General features: G+C 44.3%; 1 protein-coding gene across 3 annotated transcripts in view; it reads left to right on the forward strand.

Moving 5' to 3' along the window:
• Nucleotides 1–21,238, forward strand: part of ZMYND8 (zinc finger MYND-type containing 8) — a 602,889-nt gene that overhangs the window by 286,345 nt on the left and 295,306 nt on the right. For all 3 annotated transcript variants that reach the window (XM_069243462.1, XM_069243464.1, XM_069243463.1), the window contains exon 12: nt 7,517–7,657. In XM_069243462.1, coding sequence (XP_069099563.1) covers nt 7,517–7,657 — 141 coding nt within the window. The remainder of the gene's footprint in view (nt 1–7,516; nt 7,658–21,238) is intronic.

The following is a 21,238-nucleotide window of genomic DNA, read 5'->3' on the forward strand; positions in this document are numbered from 1 at the left end:
AAGTAGATCAAGAACGAGCGATCCAAAGTAATTCTTGTGGCTCGAGACTGGGTTAGAAGAGTATGGTATCCTAAGCTTCTGAGCATGGCCAACGATCCTCCACTCAGACTGCTTCGAACTTCAGTCGCAGCAGTAGCGGACGGTTCACCATTCAAACTTGTCTAGTCTCAGCCTTCTTGCGTGGAGATTGTGTGGCGGCAGTTGACAGCTTTCAACCTTCTGCCCAAAGTCTGTAATGTTATCTTGGCAGCCAGGCATCCCTCCACCAAAACATTATACAACTGTTGTTGGAACAAATTTGTGGCATGGTGTAAAAACAATTCTGTTAATCCTGTTTTTGTACCTCTGTCGAGGTTCTCTTGTTTGTGCTCTCTCTTGCCCAGCAGGGCTCTGCTTTGGGCACCCTCAAGGGTCATCTGTCTGCCATCTCTGCTTTCCTCAGACTACCTGATCAAGCCTCCTTGTTTAAATCTCCCATTGTTGGGAGATTCCTTAAGGGTTTACCCACATGTTTCCGCCTCCCCCATTCATAATGCCCTGGTGGGATTTGAACCTGATGCTCACTTTCCTCACATGCGCTCCTTTGAATGTCTTCATAATTGTCCTCTTTGGCTCTTCACCTTAAAACCAGCCTTCCTTGTAACCATCACCTCTGCACGGAGAGTGAGTGAGCTGCAAGCTCTGCCTTTAAATCCACCCTTCATCTCTGTCCATCCTGACAAAGGGGTGCTTCGTACCAAGGCCTCATTCCTACCTAAAGTGGTCACGCCCTTTCATGTAGGCCAATCCATCACCTTGCCTACTTTTTATGCACCCCCACATCCTTGAAAAGGAGAGAATCCACCATCTGGATTCTAAGGAGCATTGGTGTTCTATCTTAATCGGCCCAAAGACTTACCGGTGGACAATCAAATCTTTGTTAGTTGTGTGGGTGCGAAGAAAGGGCAGGCAGTGCAGAAAAGGACTAGATCTAGATGGGTTGTTCTCTGCCTTCAAAATGTGCTATGCTTTTGCTAAAAAGGAAACCCCTGAGGGTTTGTGTGCTCACTGTACCAGAGCAACTGCTGCAACCACTGCGTTAGCATGTGTAGATCCAGCCCTGGATATCTGCCAGGCAGTCCTTGCACTTGTTCACAAAACACTGCTGCCTGGACAGTCAAGTGCTCAGGGATGGTTTCTTTGGCTGTTTGGTCCTGCAGGACTTCTTAGTATGATTGCAGTTTGCAGACTCACCTCTGGGGACATTATTGCTTGGGTATCTATCCCAAGGTAAGGAATCTGCACCTAGAAGTCTGTATCAGATGAGCAAGTTAATTACCTTTGGTAACATATTATATGGTAGGGACATATTCTAGTAGTTTAAGAATACATCAGAATTAGTACAAATGGGGCTCTTTTTCATGATCCTGAAGTGTGGTGGAAACAAATATTTGAATACGATCAAAAACACATCAATACACTAGGTGATGACATTTGCAAACATTATCGTTTGTGTGCAGTAAAACTGTATTTTGGGGCAAATATAATCATCATTTCAATTGAAAATGTGTTTCTGTAATGGCAGTGCACAATCACACCATGCATACTCCACACTTGGCCACTCTACTCCACTCTATGCAACACCTCCTCCTACACTCCACTCTACAGCACACGCCAGTCCACAGCCATCCACTCTAAGACACTCTAACATGCAATGCAACTCGTCTCTACTCCACTGAAATCTATGCCCTTCCCTCCATGACACAACAGGCAACTCCACTCTACGTCTCTCCACTCTTTACAACTTAACCCTCTCCACTCTACCACACTCCAGTCTATCCCATTGTGCTCCAGTGACTTCACTACAGTCTACCTCAATCTACTCCACCTAATCTATCCCACTCTAACACAATCTACCCCTCTCCAGCCCAGTCTACCCCTCTCCAGCCCAATCTACCCCAATCTGATCCAGTCTACCCCAATCCGATCCAATCTACCCTACTCCACTGCAGTCTACCTCAATCCAGTCCACCTCACTCCAATTTCTCCACTCCACTCAGTCTAACCCAGTCAACCACACCTACCCCACTCCATCGCAACCTACTGTACTCCACTCCAATGTACCCCAATCCACCCCACTCCAGTGTACCCAATCCAATCCAACCCACTCCACTCCACCTAAATCCCCTTCAATCAACCCCATACCAGTCTACTCCACTCCGACCCAATCTATCCCAGTCCAATTTAGCCCACTCCACTCCAAACTCCACTGCACTCTATCCAGATCCTTTCCAGTCTGTCCTACTCCTTTCCACTCTATTCTACCCCACTTCACTCCTATCTATTCAACTCCACCCCATCCCACTTCAGTCTACCCCACCCAAATCTACCTTACACCAATGTACCCCAACACAGTTTACCCCATTTACTCCACTCCAATCTATTCCACCCCAATCCACTCCACTCCAGTTATCCCTCTTGAATCTACCCCCACTCCAGTCTTCCCCACTCCATTCCAGTTTACTCTACTATAATCCACCTAATCTACCCCACATTACCTCACCCTATTCAACCCTGCTATACTCCCCTCCACTCTACCCCACTCCACCCCAATCTATCTCACTCCATGCAGTGCAGTCTATCCAGTACCATTCAGCCCTGATCCACTCAAACCCACCCCAACCTCCCCACTCCAGTCCACCCAATCGACCCCACTCCACTCTATCCCACTCTACCCAATCTACCCCAATCCACTTCACTCTAATCTACCATATGCCACTCACATCTACCCTACTCCAGTCCAATCTGACTCACTCCACCTCAGTCCACTCCACTCCAGTCTACTCTACGCCACTCTCTCCAACCTACCCCACCATAATCCACCCATTCTACCCAACTCCACCCTAATCTACCCTACTTCTCTCCACTCAAATCTTTTCCTCTCTACTCCAATCTACCCCACTCCATTCAACCACACTCCACTCTACCTCACTCCACTCCAGTCTATCCTCACCCACTCCAGTCTATCTCAATCCACTGTACTCTTCACTAATCAATCCCACTTTGCTCCAGTCTACCCCAGAATATTTCACGTTACCTAGTTCTACCTCCTCCACTGTACCCCACTCCAATCTACCCTCTCTAATCTACCCACTCCAGTGTACCCCACTACACTTGACCTTGACGGGGACCCCATTGATCAAGACTTCTTATTTAATACCCTAACGTCCACACATAGGGAAATCCACTTCCTATCAATGCTCCCCGGCATGCTACGTCTTGCAGACTAAATCTTTAAGGAACCAGTTCGCTCTAGGGTTGTCACCTCTAGAGTTGATAAAAATTACAAGTCCGAGCCTTCTGATCCACCATACATAAGGTCCCAGGTCCTGCCAGATTCCATTGCGGCTTCTACCACACGAGCAAGCCAATACTCAAGCCACAGGGGATCCTTCTCCGACAGAGAAGGAGAGTAAAAAGATAAACGCCACAGGTAAAAGGATGGCTGAGCATTGCCAAATTGCAAGCCCTACTTGCAAGATATGATTGGGCTCACCGGGATGAGAGGAAGGAGCTCCGCAAATATCTCCCAGAAGAGCACTGCAAAAGGGGACAGCAGATTGTCACAGAAGGACAGATAATCAGTAATAACTTCATTAGGTGTGCCCTTGATGCTGTGGATACTGCTGCATGTAGGATCAACACTAGTATCATTGTAAGGAGACATGCCTGATTTAGATGCCCATGCTTTAAACCTGGGGTGCACCAAGCAGTCCTAAACATGCCCTTTGATAAGGAGCATCTTTTCAGCCCTGAAGTGGACTCACCCTTGAGAAGCTGAAAAAAGACACTGATACAGCAAATACCATGAGTGCGTTACAGTCCCCCACCCAAAGAGATACTTTTAGTATCCCCACAGTGAGAGGTGGTTACAGACCACTATCCTCCGAGGCCTCCACCTCTCAGTCCAGGCAGCCTTTAAGCACATACTCGTGTGCCTTCAATAGAGGCACCTATAGAGGTAACAACACATGAGGTAGAGGTAAGAGCATCACCACCCACGCCTCTACATCAACCTCTAAACACTGACTACTTACACCTCTCACCCCCCAATTCTATACCTGTCTTGGATCATCTTCAAGATCTCCACATGTAATGGGTCAACATCACTTCTGACCACTGGGTCCTCTCCATTATCCAGCATGGTTACTCTCTGGAGCTCATTACCACTCCCCTAAACATTGCCCCTCGCTCTCACAGGCTCTCTCGAGAACACCTTCTTCTCAAACAAGAAGTACAATTCCTTCTTCTTAAAGTGGCCATTGAGCTAGTTCCGCTACACCACCAAGAAACAGGAGTATATTCTCTATACTTTCTCATTCCTAAAGAAGAAAGCTCTCTCAGGCCCAAACTGGACCTACGGCCTTCAAATCATTACATTCTTTTCGAGCACTTTCACATGGCCATTCTTCAAGACATGGTTTCCCTCTTACAACATTGCGACTTCATGGCCTGCCTCCATCTCAAGAACGCTTACTTCCGTGTTCCCATCTACCCTGCACACCACAATTACCTCAGATTTGTGGTTGTGTAAAATCATTACCAATTCTTCCATTCGGGGTCACCACGGCTCCCAGGGTCTTCACAAAGTGCTTAGCTGTAGTGGCAGCACATCTCAGGAGGTAAAAACATACACCTAGTCCCTTACCTAGACGACTGGCTTATCAAAGCCAGCATGTAGGCACAATGCCAACATCACTCTCTGATGACAGTGGACCTTTTGCACAAGTTAGCTTTCACACTCATTTTTCTCAAATGCCACCTACAACCTCTCCAGATAGAGCCCTATCTATGAGCTATACTTCGGCACAATTGGGGATAGCATATCCCAACCAAGCTAATGTTCACAACTTCCAGTCTCTCCTACCTCAGTTTCGAGAGAACTCGTCATGCACCGTCCGGCCTGTAATGTGCCTGTTAGGGATGATGGCCTCCTGTATTGCCATCGTTCACCACACCAGACATTACATGTGTCCCCTACAGCATTGTTTATCTCGTCAGTGGACTCGATCTTAGGGTCACTTGGAAGATCTAGTGTTGTTAGACCTCAATACTCGCCGCTCTCTGCATTGGTGGAACACCACAAACCTGTTGAAAGGGCGGCCTTTTCTGGACCCTGTGCCCCATATCATTCTGATGAGACACCTCACAAACAGGCTGGGGCGCTCAACTTCAAGAGTTGTCAGTACAGAGACATTGCGATTGTCATCATCAATCCCTGCGCATCAACTTCCTAGAGCGTCAGGCAATAGTTCTAGCCCTGAAAGCATTCCTTCATCACCTCTCCCAGAAAGGTTTCCTAGTCCACACAGGCAATGTGATAGCAATATACTACCTTCAGAAACGGTGGTAGGGGAACATGATCACTCCAATTGTCACAACTTTCTCAGACAATACGGAAATGGGCTCGCACCATCACATGCAAGTAGTGGCAGAGTACCTCCCGGGAACAGACAAAGCTTTTGCAGACCTGCTCAGCAGGATGCAGCAACAAGTCCATAAATGGGAACTGCACCCACAAGTCCTTCAAAAATACTTCCAGAAGTAAAAACACAAAATGCCAAAGCTTTGCATCCAGTTATCCACAACCTCTATCCAAGAGCAACGCTCTTTGGGTGAACTGGTCAGGGATATCTGCTTATGCTTATCATCCTCTCCCTCTCATTCCCTGTGGAAACAATTTTTGTTACTGTCAACCCAAACACATTAATCCCATTAAAGCTACAGTCCAAGACATTGTCTGCTACTTGCTTCATCTGCAGAAAGCTAATTTAGCTTACACCTCCAGTCACTTACTTCTCACAGCTATAGCTGCATATTTACAGAACAGATAATATACATCCCTCTTTAGGATTCCAGTAATTAAGACATTTATGGACGGTCTTAAACAGCCCCTGCACCATCTTGGAGCCTGGACTGTGTTCTTACTAGGCTTATGGGTCCTCCTTTTGAACCCCTTCATTCAAGTCCCCTTCAGTACCTCTTGTGAAAGTGTTTTTTTACTCGCTATCACATCACTCAGACGTGTTAGTGAGCTCCAGACCCTAACCTTGGAAGAACCATTCTTCCAAATATATAGGGACAAGGTGGTTCTTTGTACCAATCCGAACCCTCCCTTCCAAGTGGTCTCTCAATTTCATATTAATCAGTCGAGTTGTCTGTCTTCTTTCCCCAATTTACTCAGTTGCCGAAAGAGCCCTTCGCACTTTAGACGTTAAACATGCATTGATGTTCTACATTGACAGAACTAAAGAGTTTAGAAAGACTAAACAACTCTTTGTTGCTTTCTCCCTAACATATAAAGGCAATCCAATATCGAAGAATAGCATAGCTAGGTGGATAGTAAAAAGTAATCAAACCTGTTATGCTGTAGCAAAAAGAGAACTTCCTGTTTCTCGCAGAGCATACTGTACCAGGAAGAACTGAGCCACTATGGCTTTCATTGGAAATACACCCAAAGCTGACATTTGCAAGGCAGCTACATGGTCTTCTGCACGTACATTTAAAAACAACTGTTGTATAGACCCACTTGCATGCAAGCAAGCCAGCATAGGCCAAGCAGTGCTAAGAACACTTCCAGTCAAATGCAACTCCCACAGGCTAACCACTGCTTTTCATGGAGGGACTGCTTTACAGTCTATGCACAGCATGTGCATCTTCAGCCATGTGTGCAATTGAATGGAAAATTTGACTTACCCAGTAAGCATCTATTTGTGGCATGTAGTGCTGTAGATTTCACATGCACCCTCCCTCCTTCGTGGGCGCCTGTGACTGTTTCAGTTATTTGATACTTGTATATAGTTGTACATTAGTAGTTACATTTACATGGGCATCTCTTTCTCTGTACTTCCTCTACACTACTTTTCTCACTAGATGGAAGGAACATGCAGAGCACGTGAATCTACAGCACTACATGCCACAAACAGATGCTTACTGGATAAGTAACATTTCCCTTTGTATTATTGGAAGAAGGAAAGGGCAACAAGACATTGTGGGCCAGATTTACAGATGTTCTCTGGTCTGCATGCCTGGTGTTCCCATATATGTGCCTGAGTTCAAGATGTTATCCGTGTAGCACATGGGATACACAGACAGCCTTCTCATTGGTCACCCATACTATGGTGAGCAGGTGTACACAGAACTAAGACACAAAGATAATTTCTACCAGAATAAACACTGAAAGATAATATATGGACAGTAATAAAACCCATCCTCTGATTATTCCAAAACTATGTCTTGTTTATACGTGTGGTTTATGGAACCTACACGTGTTAGCAAGGTGTTGAGACAACAGAGCATAAATGAAAAAGTGTTTGCATGCTTAGTGCCATTTTCCAGCAGTGAGTGCGATATCTTGCACTTGTTGCATTTGGAAATGTAAAAATAAAATGCTTGGGTTTCTCTTGTAATTAATGAGATTTCAAACATTGCTATGTAGGAAATTACTGAATCCATTCTTTCTAATTTAATATTTTAGCTTCTCCAGCATCAACGAAGACTGGCCAAGCAGGGAGTTTATCTGGTAGCCCAAAGCCATTTTCTCCTCAGGCGTCAACACCGGTTTCATCAAAGCAAGAAAGAACACCTACCACTGGAAGCATATTAAATCTTAATCTTGGTTAGTACGCAGTGACATTAAATCCTTCCTCATTTGTATGTGTTTGAGTGCATTCTTTGTATGCCATATATTCAGATTGAGCCATAAACAGCCATTTACCTAGCAGAATTCTCATACAATTTGTGTGTATTTCTTGAGATCTGTAGTTTACTCACACATCAGACTTGCATTTCGTTAATACCAGGTGGAACACTTCATCAGTGGCTCCTAATGCTTAGGTATATTTTACTCAGTCTTCCAGCCTATATAAATATAAATGGGTGCATCTATATTCATATATGGAATGACATGCCATGGAACACCACAGTTTCTGACAAAATCCCATCGCATTTCAAAGCTGCAATAATAATTTCATATCTGAACCACTTTCATAGTTCATCAACCAAAGTAATAATTTTCAAACGGATTGGGTTAAGGTAAAAAAAAATATGTAATGCTGCTTTAATGGATAGTAAACTAATAAAATTGGCTTTGTAGGTGGCTGAAATATATCCTCGAATCCCGAAAGATTGTCTTTGTCCTCTAAATTTAGCACATAAGAAAACCTTATTAAATAATTCTCATATTTAAAATACACAGTAATCTACTGAATTTCCCAACATTCATTCTAATTAGCCCAACCATAATGAATAAAGATTCAACAAATGTAAGCACTAACCTAGAAAATTCTAAATGAACTCCGAGATGCCTGAAGTTATGATATTTAAACTTTATTGAAATATCTAAATAAATAGAACACCACTCATTTATGTCATGTCCTATTCGTCAGCAGGTCAAACTATTGACTTAGAGAACAATTAGTTGTTTAATTTTCATCATTTTGCATCCCCCAGCAGCTAGAGTACTTTACCCTATTGGATATTATTAAAATGATTACATTTATATGTTGCTTTCAGTCACACCTTTTGTTGTCTCCTTATGCTGGCTGAAAACAGTCTAATCTTTGTGACTAACAACTTTAACTACGTCCTTTAAGTTTGGGACATTAATGGAACTTTTCAGGAAAGATAAAGTATGCCTCTTAAGTAAAACATTATTTATCAGTGTTTCTAACTCCTTTAACATGTGCCCTTTTCTTTATATTAACATTTGGATACCTTTATCATAGATATAAGCTACCCTTTAGGCAGGGTGGGTTTTAAATAAGCACCTGTGTATTTATCATGCAGAAGAAGTATGGCAGGGTTGCTTCGTAGGTGTAACTTGAATGATAAGAGGAACGGTCAAGATTATTTTAAAAGCAGTTTGTCCTGATATAAACATTAAAAGCAGATAATACCTCTCTATTTTTTTAAGATGCATTGTTTTCTTCATTTTGGCCAACTGAGTAAAAAAATCATAATAATTCAAAATTAAACTCTAGATGAATTAGTAGCCTCTAGAGCTGGGAGAAAAGCACTTAATTGGCTTGGGGCTAAAATGAAATTACGAACGTTTTTGAAAGGCTGCTCTGTAATGACAAGGACTACCTCTTTTCCATGTTTTGGGGTTACTTTTTCTGCTAAAGGGTCATGGGCATCTGTCGCATTTGGAAATATAAAAATAAAATGCTTGGGTCAAATGAATCTGTAAAAACGATGGGCTCTATATACAGTTTGCCGCAACCTCATAGGGGTGGTTTGCCCAATGTATTCCAATTGCTATGTATGGAGTTGAAGTGTGGGAGATGGCTCAGTGTGGGCCAATTCAGCTAGAAGAGAACAGGCTTTGCAGAAAACTAATATCAGTCCTGATATCTGCATCGCATTTTATTTGTGAGTTTGGGCTTTCATACATAGAGGATTTGATTAAAATTCGCCCTGTGCTTTGTGCCTGGCAATTTGGAGGAATGAGGAGGCCACTTTAACAAGAGATGTATTTAGGGGTTGTTTGTCCCTTGATCGAAGCCTCCATATCCCATGGCTGGTAATGTGAAGTCTGAGCTCTGCAAGATAGGTGAACGGCTCGTCTTTCTGGACCCTATGTCTTGCAAAAGCCTATTTAAAAGGAAAGTTGAAAAGGCACTTTATGACCTTGTGTTCTTGAGGCGTTTAAGAGAACTGGGGGAGAAAAGCAATGTTTGTTGCTGCATATTTAAATGCAACTGATTTTTATTTTTCGAATCATTGTCTTTGGTTGATCAGGTCGTTGGGTTTGTTCTCTTCTGTTCCGTTTCAGATCTGATATTGTTAAACATTTGTTTCCTAGTCGGTTATGTGCAGAATCTTGATACGCCTTGCCTGTATGATGGAAAATCTGCACAATCAGTTTTGCATTTTAACTTTTTTGGTATACTATATTCTTTTAATACCGCTTCTGAAAAAGTCGTTTTTTAATTTAAACCAATGTAGGCCTGCATTCTTATTTTTATTGCAGTTACCTGATTATGAAGTAATTTTGTATATGGGGGAGTTTTTAAAACATGTTGAATATGCTTGTGGAACAATGCTCTTTTAAAGTGTTAATATTATCTGTTTTATTATGCTCTGAATATTTTATATGGTTTTATGGATGTTAAATGCATCCAAATAAAGTTATTTATTGATTGCTTGATTGGTAGATTGATTGACTAGAATTGCTTTGTGTCCTTGGTTGCCCCTTGAGCCAAGGAAATAAGCGGGAAAAGCAGAGTGACAATGTTAGAATAGTGTTTGATAGATTTTAACGCTTGATGACAATTTTAGTTGCACCCAGTAGCTTAAAACACAAATTAGCTCAACTTTGAGATCATCACATGTAATAACAAGCATTTGCAATGCAACGGGTCTTGCATTTCTCCGAGTTAGAGCTATTAGCAGTTGTAAACTCCCAACCAGACTTTTCTTGCCTCATTAAATGGAAAGAAAACGAGCGCGATCGCGCTGCTAAAAAATGGAAATGGAAATAGAAACGGTCTTAGGGTTGATGTCATGCAAAGCGCTCGACCTCTGCCAAGCGAGACCACGCTGTGAAAAAAGTGGTCCACAAACCGGACGGAATACATCGAGCCTCGTATGTTTTCAGTACTTGGTCGCTGCGCTCGAGGAGGGCTAACCACCGGAAAAGGCATGACGTATGCATGCCTTCCACTAATAAAAGCAAGCAGATTTTAAAAGGCAAGCTCACGAACCAATGAAAGACACTGACGTGACATGGGTGGGGCTCCGAGCCCTTTTCTAACTACTACAGTGTCTCGCAAACGATACGCATGCACTAGCCATGCTATCGCAGCCTCGACCCTAAAAAGTGAACACTAAAGCATATTTGTGTTAAATTCTTACTTCAGTTGTACTGTCTGCTTGAAAAGGTATTAAATGAAAGTCCGGGCTGTAAACCCTCACAATCTTTCTTTAAGAAGAACTTGAATAAAGTGATTCAAAAGAATAGAACTTTTCTAAATGTAAAACAAAAAAAGAACAATTTAGTGCAGGGAAGAAGGAAGGACTTCTCTAGCGTTAACTGCCTAAATTTAGCACTTAGCTACCACACCAGTCCTGATTGGCATGGATGGGGTATTAAAGAAGGGATGAAGTTGTAGTCTGGGATGCTACCACGAATGTCAAATACATATTTGCAGCAGGAGAAAACTGGATGTCATATCCAGATAGAACAACATCATTCCTAGAAGAATACGTTTTGTGTTTGTATGAGAAATCTGTTACTCCAGCTATGTTAGACGACACTTACTAAGCTAACCTATGCCACAATGAAAATTGCTATGTCAAAACTTGAAATAACGTGACTGTAGACAAAGTTGCACCCAGAATTTAGATCACTGAATTGGGTGGCCTGATTTTATGGGTTTTAAAGATTGTTTATTGACAACCCCATCAATAAGTGTGGTTATCCTTAGAAAGGCTAAACATCCTATGGCAAGGCTTTGTCAGTTGGGAGTGTCAACCTGACTTGTAATATGGTGCTTAAATAATATATTACACATTTAGAAGTCTCAGTAAATGGCTGTTCTGCAACACGTTTATTTCAGTAGGAAGAAATTTGGCACACACCTGTGAGAGGATACATTTTTTAGTCATATCTGCAGTAGGCAACATATAGAGTTTAATTCTAGAATTTAGATGTCATTAATGCTTTTTAGATTATCTCAAATATTTTATCTGATAGAGACTTCTAGCCAAAGATTCCTTACCTTAGAACAAGGCTAGGCATCAGGCTGGATCTGGAAAATCTTGAGCAGTACCTCTATGCCACTGGTAGGTGATGTTGCACTCTCCATGTCTGCGTCGTCTGCACTGGATGTAACGTGTGCACTGCCTATAGAGGCGCCAACCAAGCGCCTACTTTCAGACTTGTTACTGGTGCTCATTGTCATGATCAAAGCTGTAATTGGATAAGGCCCACAAACATAAAAAATCGCACAAGTCAAAGCACTCTTCAACTTCACTGTTCCGGCAAGGCCCTGGAACAATGCCATAAGTTGAGGCCCCACTCCTACACTCCACCTCCAGAGCCTGACCCCGGGTCTGCTCTGTGCCCCGCTGAATTTCCTGCAGCCGGATGAATCCTGCCTACTCAAGAAGTTTATTGGGGCCATGCATCTCACTTGTGGCCGGACTGAGCCCTGTGAAGCGCCTTCAGGCCCCATGGGTCTGGGAGGTGCCTCGACTAGATTTCCGCCAGCAGATTCACTTTCCTCACCAGTCAGGCTCTCTGGATCCGGACCAACTCAGTTCCCAAATTAACAACCTTTGCTGGAGTTCAACCCCCCGGTGGCATTCATGCCACCAGTGGTGCTGAGCCCATAGTAATTCCAGGCTCTGATACGGAGCCAGACTGGTATCGCTCAATGCCAGCACCGATCGGGTCAGAGACAGTGTCTCCTTCCTTTGATACGACCTGTGGGGAATTTTGACTGCATCTGAGGATCCTTATGGCTTCTCTGATCCCCAATGAAGCCCCTTTTGCCAAATTAGATGAAGACAGCTGGTATGAGGAGCTATTTGACACCAGTGGCCAGTACTCCTCATTAGACATTGGCCTGGGATCACCTCCTATTGTGGCTACGATGGAAGCAACATCCTTTGCTTTGGTGATGAGGATGGCGGCTGAGGTCATCGGCCTCCAGCTTCCCTCTGTAGAAATCAATACCAATTTCTTGATGGGAGATGTTTCAGCCGACAGAATCCCACAAAGAACCTATACTGCCCTTCAGTGAAGCCCTTCCTGCTGTCCTGCCTGGGGCCTGGGCCAAGCCCTGCATCGGTATTTCCATGCACAGGACACTTGCACGTCATCACAGTCCTGCTCCTTTGAATCCAGCTTTCCTCAACCAGCACCCCACCAATGAGTGCCTGGTGAGACAGGGCTCAGCCCCCAAAGTGAACACTTTCACTTTCTTTACCACTCCACCGGATATAGAACCCAAGAGGCTGGATACCTTCAGGAATAGGATTTTCTCTACCACCACCATTGCACATCAGTAGGTGAACACATCTGGTCTTTTGGGCTGATTTAGCCACAATGTGTCAGACTTCATTGCTCAGATGCTGCCTGTGGTCTTGGAGGAGGCTCACTGGTGACAGGGATGTATCAAAGTTCACTATGAGATGCAAGCTAGAATCGCTTAGCAGGACCATTATTTTGTCAGTGGCACTGTCGCTACAGCTGGCAGATATCAGCTGGCCTTTCAGGGGTGTCCAGACATCCCTTAAGGACATGCCCTTCAATGGCACTTGCCTGTTCGGTGACAATGCTGATTCAGCGGTTGAGTGCCTCAGAGAGAGTAGGGTCACTGCCCCGTAGTTTGGGCTCACCAGGGCCACCAGCCGCATTCTTCTTTGGCTATGATAGAGGTTACCAGCTGCATCCTTTTCAGCAAAGCTAACAGACTCCCCATCCTTTTTTGTGACATTGACACTCACAGGTCCTATGGGAACCAATGCCAGATATCTACTCAGCACAGCAGATGCAGCCTCCAAACCACTTTAGTGTGCCCTCACAGAAACACAGGCAACCTATTAGACACAGAATCATACACCAGCTGCCCCAGTGCCAAGCCATAACATTAGACAGGTGGGTGCTCCAAATTGTCCTACGGGGTTACACCCTTCCACTCCTAGAAACCCTGCCGCTCCTGCTACCATCGTCAGATAAGCTAATGGAGGACCACTTCTCCATACTGTGCCAGGAATTGCAGGCGTTTTAGCCAAAGGAGCCATTGAAAGGCTGCCAGCGTCAGAAGTGGGTTGTGGTTACTATTCCTGCTTCTTTTCGTTGCCCAAGAAGGGACTTTTAACCTCTTAGAGTGGCAAGCAATTGTGACAACCCAAAAAGCATGACACTCTAGGTCCCTTTCAGGGAACTGTGGTGAAGCAGGTCAGTAATTTTCGTACATTATCTCAGTCATACATATCCTTAGCAACAGTTTAAAAAAAACCAGTGCAAATACACAGTATATTTAGTGCAACTAAAGTATCCATTATAAAGCAAATTAGATGTTATTACAATACTGGCAATAATTATAAACATCAGTTAGAAAACTGTATAACACAAATAGTGCCACCATAATGTAAATCTAGTGGCCTAAGCCTATCCTGTTATGGTATACGCAGGAAAACTATTACTACTATTAGTAGTGATCTCTGGGAGCAGCAAACCCCATACCTCTGTTTGCATAGTCAAGTGGTCATCATAGGGAAGTGTAAATCCAGTTTGCACATGCTGCATGCCCTGGTGGGCGTCTGTTCACCAGACTCGTCAGCTCTGCTAGAATCCTCCTCTCTAAAGCAAAGGTCTATGGGACCTAATTTATAACATTAGCTTGATACAGTGGAAAAACTACAGTGTTATGTTAATAGGAGTCTGGCAGTGATTCTGGATGAGCAGAAAACACCTGGCACTTGTTGTGCCCACTGAGCAGTCTGAGAATGAACAGACAGAATTCCAGGAAAATGGTTGCTCAACAAGTGACATTACAGTGTGTTTCAAGACAAAAGAAAAATGTGCAGTGTACGAGTGCAGAGCAGAAACATCATAATTCCTCGAGTGCTATGAAATGAGGTACAACTATAGTGAGTCCATGAATGACCCTCTTGACTGTGGTGGTTGCAGCGCATCTGTGGAGGTCGGGAATATCAGTCTCTCTCTACCTCGACGACTGGCTGTTGAAGGTGGGCTTGCCACAGACAGTTGTTACCAACCTCCAGACTGTGGCTTACCGCCTGCATTCACTGGGTTCGCTGTCAATGTGCAGAAACCACACCAGATTCCTTCTCAGATGCTCCCTTTCATTGGAGCCCTTATCGGTCTGATTCCACGCCTACCCACAGGGCAGAGAGTCCCAACATTTGGGATACGACCCCGGTGTTTCAGTCTTGTTCAAGATCTCAGTGAGGAGGACTCTGAGGCTGCTAGATCTGATGGCCTCCTGCAGCCTTCTAGTGAAGCTCACTAGGGGGCATATATGGGCTCTGTACTGGGAACTGAAGTCCTAGTGGACACAGCACCAAGGAAACCTTTCCGATCCAGCCCAGATATCTGGAAAGGCCACAACTAATCAGCAGTGGTGATTGGTGAATAGAGATTGGGTCAGTGACTGACCCTTCTCCCTTCCCCACCCACAGCTGACTGTGGAGACAGATGAGTCACTTCTGGTCTGGGGCGATCATATGGGAGAGGTGATTGTAGGCCTCTGGTCTCTGGCAGAGCTCAGCTCCACATCAATCTTCGAGAGTGGAAGGGATTTGCTTTGCTTTGAAAGCTTTCCTGCCCTCCATCAAAAGGAATCTGCCATAAGTGGTCACTGGCAACACTACCACCATGTGGTCTGCAACAAGCAGAGCAGTGTGGGGCAAGAACCCTGTGCCACGATGCTCTGTGCCTCTGGATATGGCTGGAACATCAGGACATTTTCCTGGTCATGCAGCACCTGGCGGGATTTGTTCTTGCCAGGGCGGACAAACTCAGCCGTTTATGCCTCTCGGACCACAAATAACGCCTGCATCTGAAGGTGGCTTATTGTTTCTTTTAGGATAGGGAAGAACCTTGACTAGGTCTGTTCATCACACCTGAGAACGTGCAATGTCAGCACTTCTGTGCACTGGAGTGTTTCAAAGCGGCTCTCGCTCAGAGAACTATTCACACTGGTCTAGAAAAAAGGACTCCTATACACTTTCCTGCTGGTACCTTTTCTTTTGTGACTTCTGAATAAGATCAGAACCGACCTGGGCCAAATCTTCCTGGTGGATCTGGTTTGGCAAGCAGTGGTGTACAGAACTTTTGGACATGGGCATCTGTCGTCCGATTGGGCTGTCCTTCCGGGGTAATGATCTGTCGCAACACCAGAGGAGGGTCCTACAGCTGAACATGCGCACTCTCCACCTGCATGCTTTGTGACTGAGTGGCAACACTTGAGTCTTCAAACATCCTTCCGAAGTCTGTGAGGTCATCTTGGCAGCCTGGCATCCACCACCAATAACTGTATACTCCTGCTGCTGGGACAAGTTTGTTTCTTGGTCCTCTGAGAAATGCTTTGACCCACTTTCTGAACCCTTGTCAAAAGTGGCGGTGTTTGTTATGTCCTTAGCCAATGAAGATCTTGCTCTGGGCAGTGTTAAGGGGTATCTTTCAGGTATCTCAGCTTTTTTGTGGTTGCAGGATCCACCCTCTCTGTTTGTCACCAGTTGTGACATGTTTTCTGAAAGGTCTTCAGTACGTTTCATCTCAAACCATTTGTTGTGCCCCGATGGAATATTAAATTACTTTTAACTCAATGTATGTGTTCCCCCTTTGAACCCATGCCTAGCTGCCCTCTAAGACTTCTGACGATTGGGACAGTGTTATTGGTGGCCATCAAATCGGCCAGAAGTGCCAGCGAGCTACAGGCTTTCTGTTCACCCTACATACACCAGCTTCTTCCTAGACAAACTGGTTCTCTGAATCCATGCCTCTTTTCTGACAATGGTCATGACACCTTTCCACATCAGCCAAAACTTCACACTGCCAACTTTTTTTTGCTCCACAGCACCCCTCCAGCGATAAGGAGAGACTCCACCATCTAAACTGTGAAAGGGCACTGCCATCCTCTGTGGATCACACCAAGAAAAAAAGGTGGTCGATCAACTCTTTGTAGGATTCACTGGAACCGAGGAGAGGAAAACAGTGCATAAATGGGCCACCTCCCTAAGGGTTGTTACCTGCATCAAGATCTGCTATCCCTTAAGAAGCACCCACCTGAGGGTTTGCATGTTCATTCCACCAGAGCCAAAACTGTGCCTACTGCGTTAGCTCATGGAGTTTCTTTCCTGGCTCTGTCAGGATGCTACTTGGGCATCCTTGCACATGTTTATAAAACACAACTGTGCCTGGTCAGTCACGTTTGTTGTGACGGGCACATTGTTTGGTCCTCCAGGACTTTTTGGTCTCAGCCAGTGGGCAAGGTCACCTCCGGGGAATCATTGTTTTTGTATGAATTCTAAGGTAAGGAATCTGCAACTAGAAATCTCTATCAAATGAACAAATTACTTAGCTTTGGTGATGGCTTATCTTGTAGAGACTATGGGCCTGATTTAGATCTTGGCCTTAACAGTCCTGTCATCAGCTTTTCGACTGAAAACCCATCAGACAGCGTGATTGTCTGCCAGCTGTATTTAGATCCTTGCGTTCCCATAGACGAAAGCTTGCAATCAAACCGCCATGTCCACCAAGAAATGCCACCTGGTGACGGAGGGAGAGAGAAAAGTGGATGCCGGCGGTACCCCAGCCACCCTTCCCTCCATACAGATTTGGATGTGCCTTTCCACCAAGCAAAAAGTGTCAGTCAGACTTCCACTTCTGAGTTGGCGGGTTGGGGGGGGCGGTTGAACGGGTGAATACTCACCCTTTTTCCCCCCGTTCCACTTCGTCTTTGACTGGACATGACCTGCTGTCACTGCTACCACTGACCCACAGAAAAAACACGACCCCCCCCTGTCACCAGACTCAAGGGTAGGCATGCCTCATTGCCAGGGTACGCTGGATAGTCACTGCATGGGAGGTCTGGACCACTGCAGGCATATACATGTCACAGTATTTTTTAAAATATTTCTGGGACATGCATATGGGGGGGTACCCAATGGTGTGTCACATGACTGGGACAACAGATATTGCACACATACACATGTCATTGTGGTGTCATCATTCATTGTAAAATGAATGCTGCCACTACAATGACAATACTTTTGCACTGGACAACTGTGTCAATGTGTGTGCAGAGCAAGGGGACCTGTACGGGTAGGTTTGTGCTATCTGTTGAATGTGAGTCTGTACATGTAAATGTGTGGCTTGGCTATTTGAGGTGACGGGAGCTGGAATGGGTGGTGTGGTTGTGTCTGTATATGTATCACTTGTATGTGAGACTTATGTTGTGTGTCACACATTCAGGTGAGTGAACACCATTGACTTGACGGTCTTTCTAGGTCCGCTGTCGACACGGCTTGGCGGTAACATTGCCAAGATCTAAATCAGGCCCTCTAGCTGAAGATTCCTTACCGATCCTCCCTGTTCTGCAATCTGGACTTTTTCATATGAAAATGTCCTTGTAGGCCATTAGAATCTGCACACTGGTAAAAAAAAAAACCTTCTGACTTGGCTCTGCTTCTGGTGTGGAAATACCACGAAAGAAACTGATACCTAAGTGCTATGGTGGTGCTTAAATAGGCACCATGGACGACACCTATAAAGCTGACATGAAGCCTACTGGCAGGCAGAGGTACTGTTTTACCCCTGGGGAATATTCCAAGATATGGAATCTGCGGCTAGATAGTCTCTACCAGAGAAGGCATTACTGAAGTTAAGTAGCTTGTTGGATTTCACCAAGTATTCTGCCACAACTAATGTGGTATCAAAATGTATTCCTTGTAAAGTAAATGTCAGCCCTTCTGAACCAATGTAGAAAAGTCTAATTGAGCAGCTGATCTTTAAAGTTGCCATTTTAGTTGCAAAACATTACTAGGGTGTATAAGCAAATCAAAGCGTTTCGTCATTTGAGGAACATATCACATTAGATATAAAATCAGAAAACAAATATTTACTACACATCTAACTTATATGCCAATTCCACAGTTGAATTTCAAACTGAGAAATCATTATGTTCAATGGCATGTGTAGCTGCAGATACACATTCTTTGCATTAGCCTGCCGTCTAGTGTTGGGCTTGGAGTGTTACAAGTTGTTTTTCTTTGAAAAAGGTTTTCGAGTCACATTATCAAGTGACTCCTCCTCTCGGTGATAGTGCGTATGGGCATCGAGTCCTTTGTTAGATTGTTTTCTTTCTGCTGTCGGGTTCGGTCATGTTTCCTTTCGCTCCGGTAGATCGCAGTTCTGTACTAACTGAACTTCTCTCTTTTCTATAAATGTCGGTATAGTTCTCGATCGTGTTTTCTAGACTTACATTCGATCTGATTGTAATCGTCCGGGTCAATTAAACGCGCTTTACGGGTGACCGCGCCCTTCTTGGCCCTACATCGACTCATGGTAGTCGAACAATGTCAGGCTGATGGAACGGACTCCGTTTCGCTTTTACCCTCGATATCATGCCAAGTTTCCATACACCGATCGGAACTCTGTTTGCAATCACTGTCTTTCTCTGGATCATAGAGAAGAAAGCTGTGAAGCTTGTTGATCTGTTCATTCGAAGAAGACTCTTAGGGATCGAAGAGCACAACGGTTGGGATAGCCAAAGGGACTTCAGCACCGGTCTTGGGTCCCCCACTGCTTGCCAGCCATAGTTGGACCTGAAAAATCAATCGGATGACCAACCCTCTGGTTTGGCACCAAAACACAAGACCAAAGTGGATTTGGTGTTGACCAAACAGCTTGCTATACCTATTTCGGGATTGAGACGAAAATCCGAGACTTCCACCTCGGAACCGAAAAAAGTAACAACCCTTTCGGAGCCGACATTTTTGACCTGTCTCAAACATTCGGTTTCCAGACTTTCGGAGCTGAAACCTGTGGGTTGAAAATATGCTCCAGTTACTGAGGAGTCTTATGAAATAAGGCCCATATTGGAAGTAATGGACTCTAAACAACGAAAAATCCATATACACAAGGACACAGGAAGAATCCTAGCTTCTCCTCCTTCAACAATCAAAAGAAAAGTTACTTTGCAGGAGACTTTAAAAAACTGGGCCTCCACCTACTAAAATATTTAATCAAAAGGAGAAACCAAAGGCACAACAGCCTTCACTGCCACCTTCTCCTTTACTCCCTGCTTCTCCACCACCACCACCTTCACCTACACAATTTTATCCACAATCCCCTATCTCAACAAATGGGGATGATTTATATGACACTCAACAGGATATAGATCCATGGGACTTATATGATTCAGATCCCATCCCTTCTAATGATCATGATTTATACCCTGCAAGACCATCTCCACCTGAAGATACCACTGCTTACAATCAGGTTATAGCTAGGGCAGCTGCGTATCATAAGTACAGTTAAACACAGATCCCATTGAAGATGATTTTTTTATTGGATACACTAACATCTACTCACAAGGAGTATCGGTGTCTTCCTATGCTCTCAGGCATGCTTAAGCCTGCAGAGGACATTTTCAAGGAACCGTTAAAATCGAGAATTATTACACCAAGGGTGGATAAAAAGTATAAACCTGCATCCTCTGATCCGGTTTTTGTTAGAGCTCAATTGCCACCTGACTCTGTAGTCGTCAGTGCAGCAGGAAAAAGGTCAAATAGCCAATCTACAGGGGATGCTTCCCTCCAGACAAGGAAAGTCATACATTTGATGCAGCTGGAAAGAGAGTAGCAACTCAAGCTGCTAACCATTGGAGGATTGCAAACTCTCAAGCACTGTTGGAAAGATATGATAGAGCTCATTAGGGTGAAATGGAAGATTTGCTACAGCATCTTCCACCAGAATACCAGAAAAAGACACAACAGATAGTAACAGAGGGGCAGGCCATTTCTTATAATCAAATTAAATCTGCAATAGATGCAGCAGATACAGCAGCAAGGGGTATCAACACCAGTGTCATCATTAGAGGGCACACATGGTTAAGGACTTAAGTATTGAAACCAGAAATACAACAGGCAGTGTTGAATATGCCCTTTGATAAGCAACACCTATTTGGGCCAGAGGTTGATACCACCATAGAAAAGCTGAAAAAATAGCTATGGGTGCCCTTTACACTATACATACACGGGGAACTTTTTGCAGGCCGCGGGTTAGGGGTGGTTTCAAACCATCAACCTCAGAACCATCCACATCCCAACAGAAACAAGAGCCACATTTTTACAACAGAGGCTCCTTCAGAGGTTCTTACAGAAGAAATAATTATAGAGGGAGAGGTAAATCAACCACTCTGAAAGGTTCCTCCACCTCAACCAAACCGTGACTTTTTACAGATCCCGACACAGCATACATCTCCTGTGGGAGGAAGACCGGAAAATGTTACTCACAATGGCACAACATTACTACAGATCAATAAATTCTATCAAATATCCGACATGGTTATTGCCTAGAACGTACCTCTACTCCACCAAACATTTCCCCTTGCTCGCACAAACTTACTCTGGAACATCTCAATTTATTAAAACAGGAGGTATAATCACTTTTACTCAAAGGTGCTATAGAGTTGGTTCCTATATCCCAACAAGGGTC

The sequence above is a fragment of the Pleurodeles waltl genome, chromosome 7 (genome assembly GCF_031143425.1).
Source record: "Pleurodeles waltl isolate 20211129_DDA chromosome 7, aPleWal1.hap1.20221129, whole genome shotgun sequence".
NCBI lineage: Eukaryota > Metazoa > Chordata > Amphibia > Caudata > Salamandridae > Pleurodeles > Pleurodeles waltl.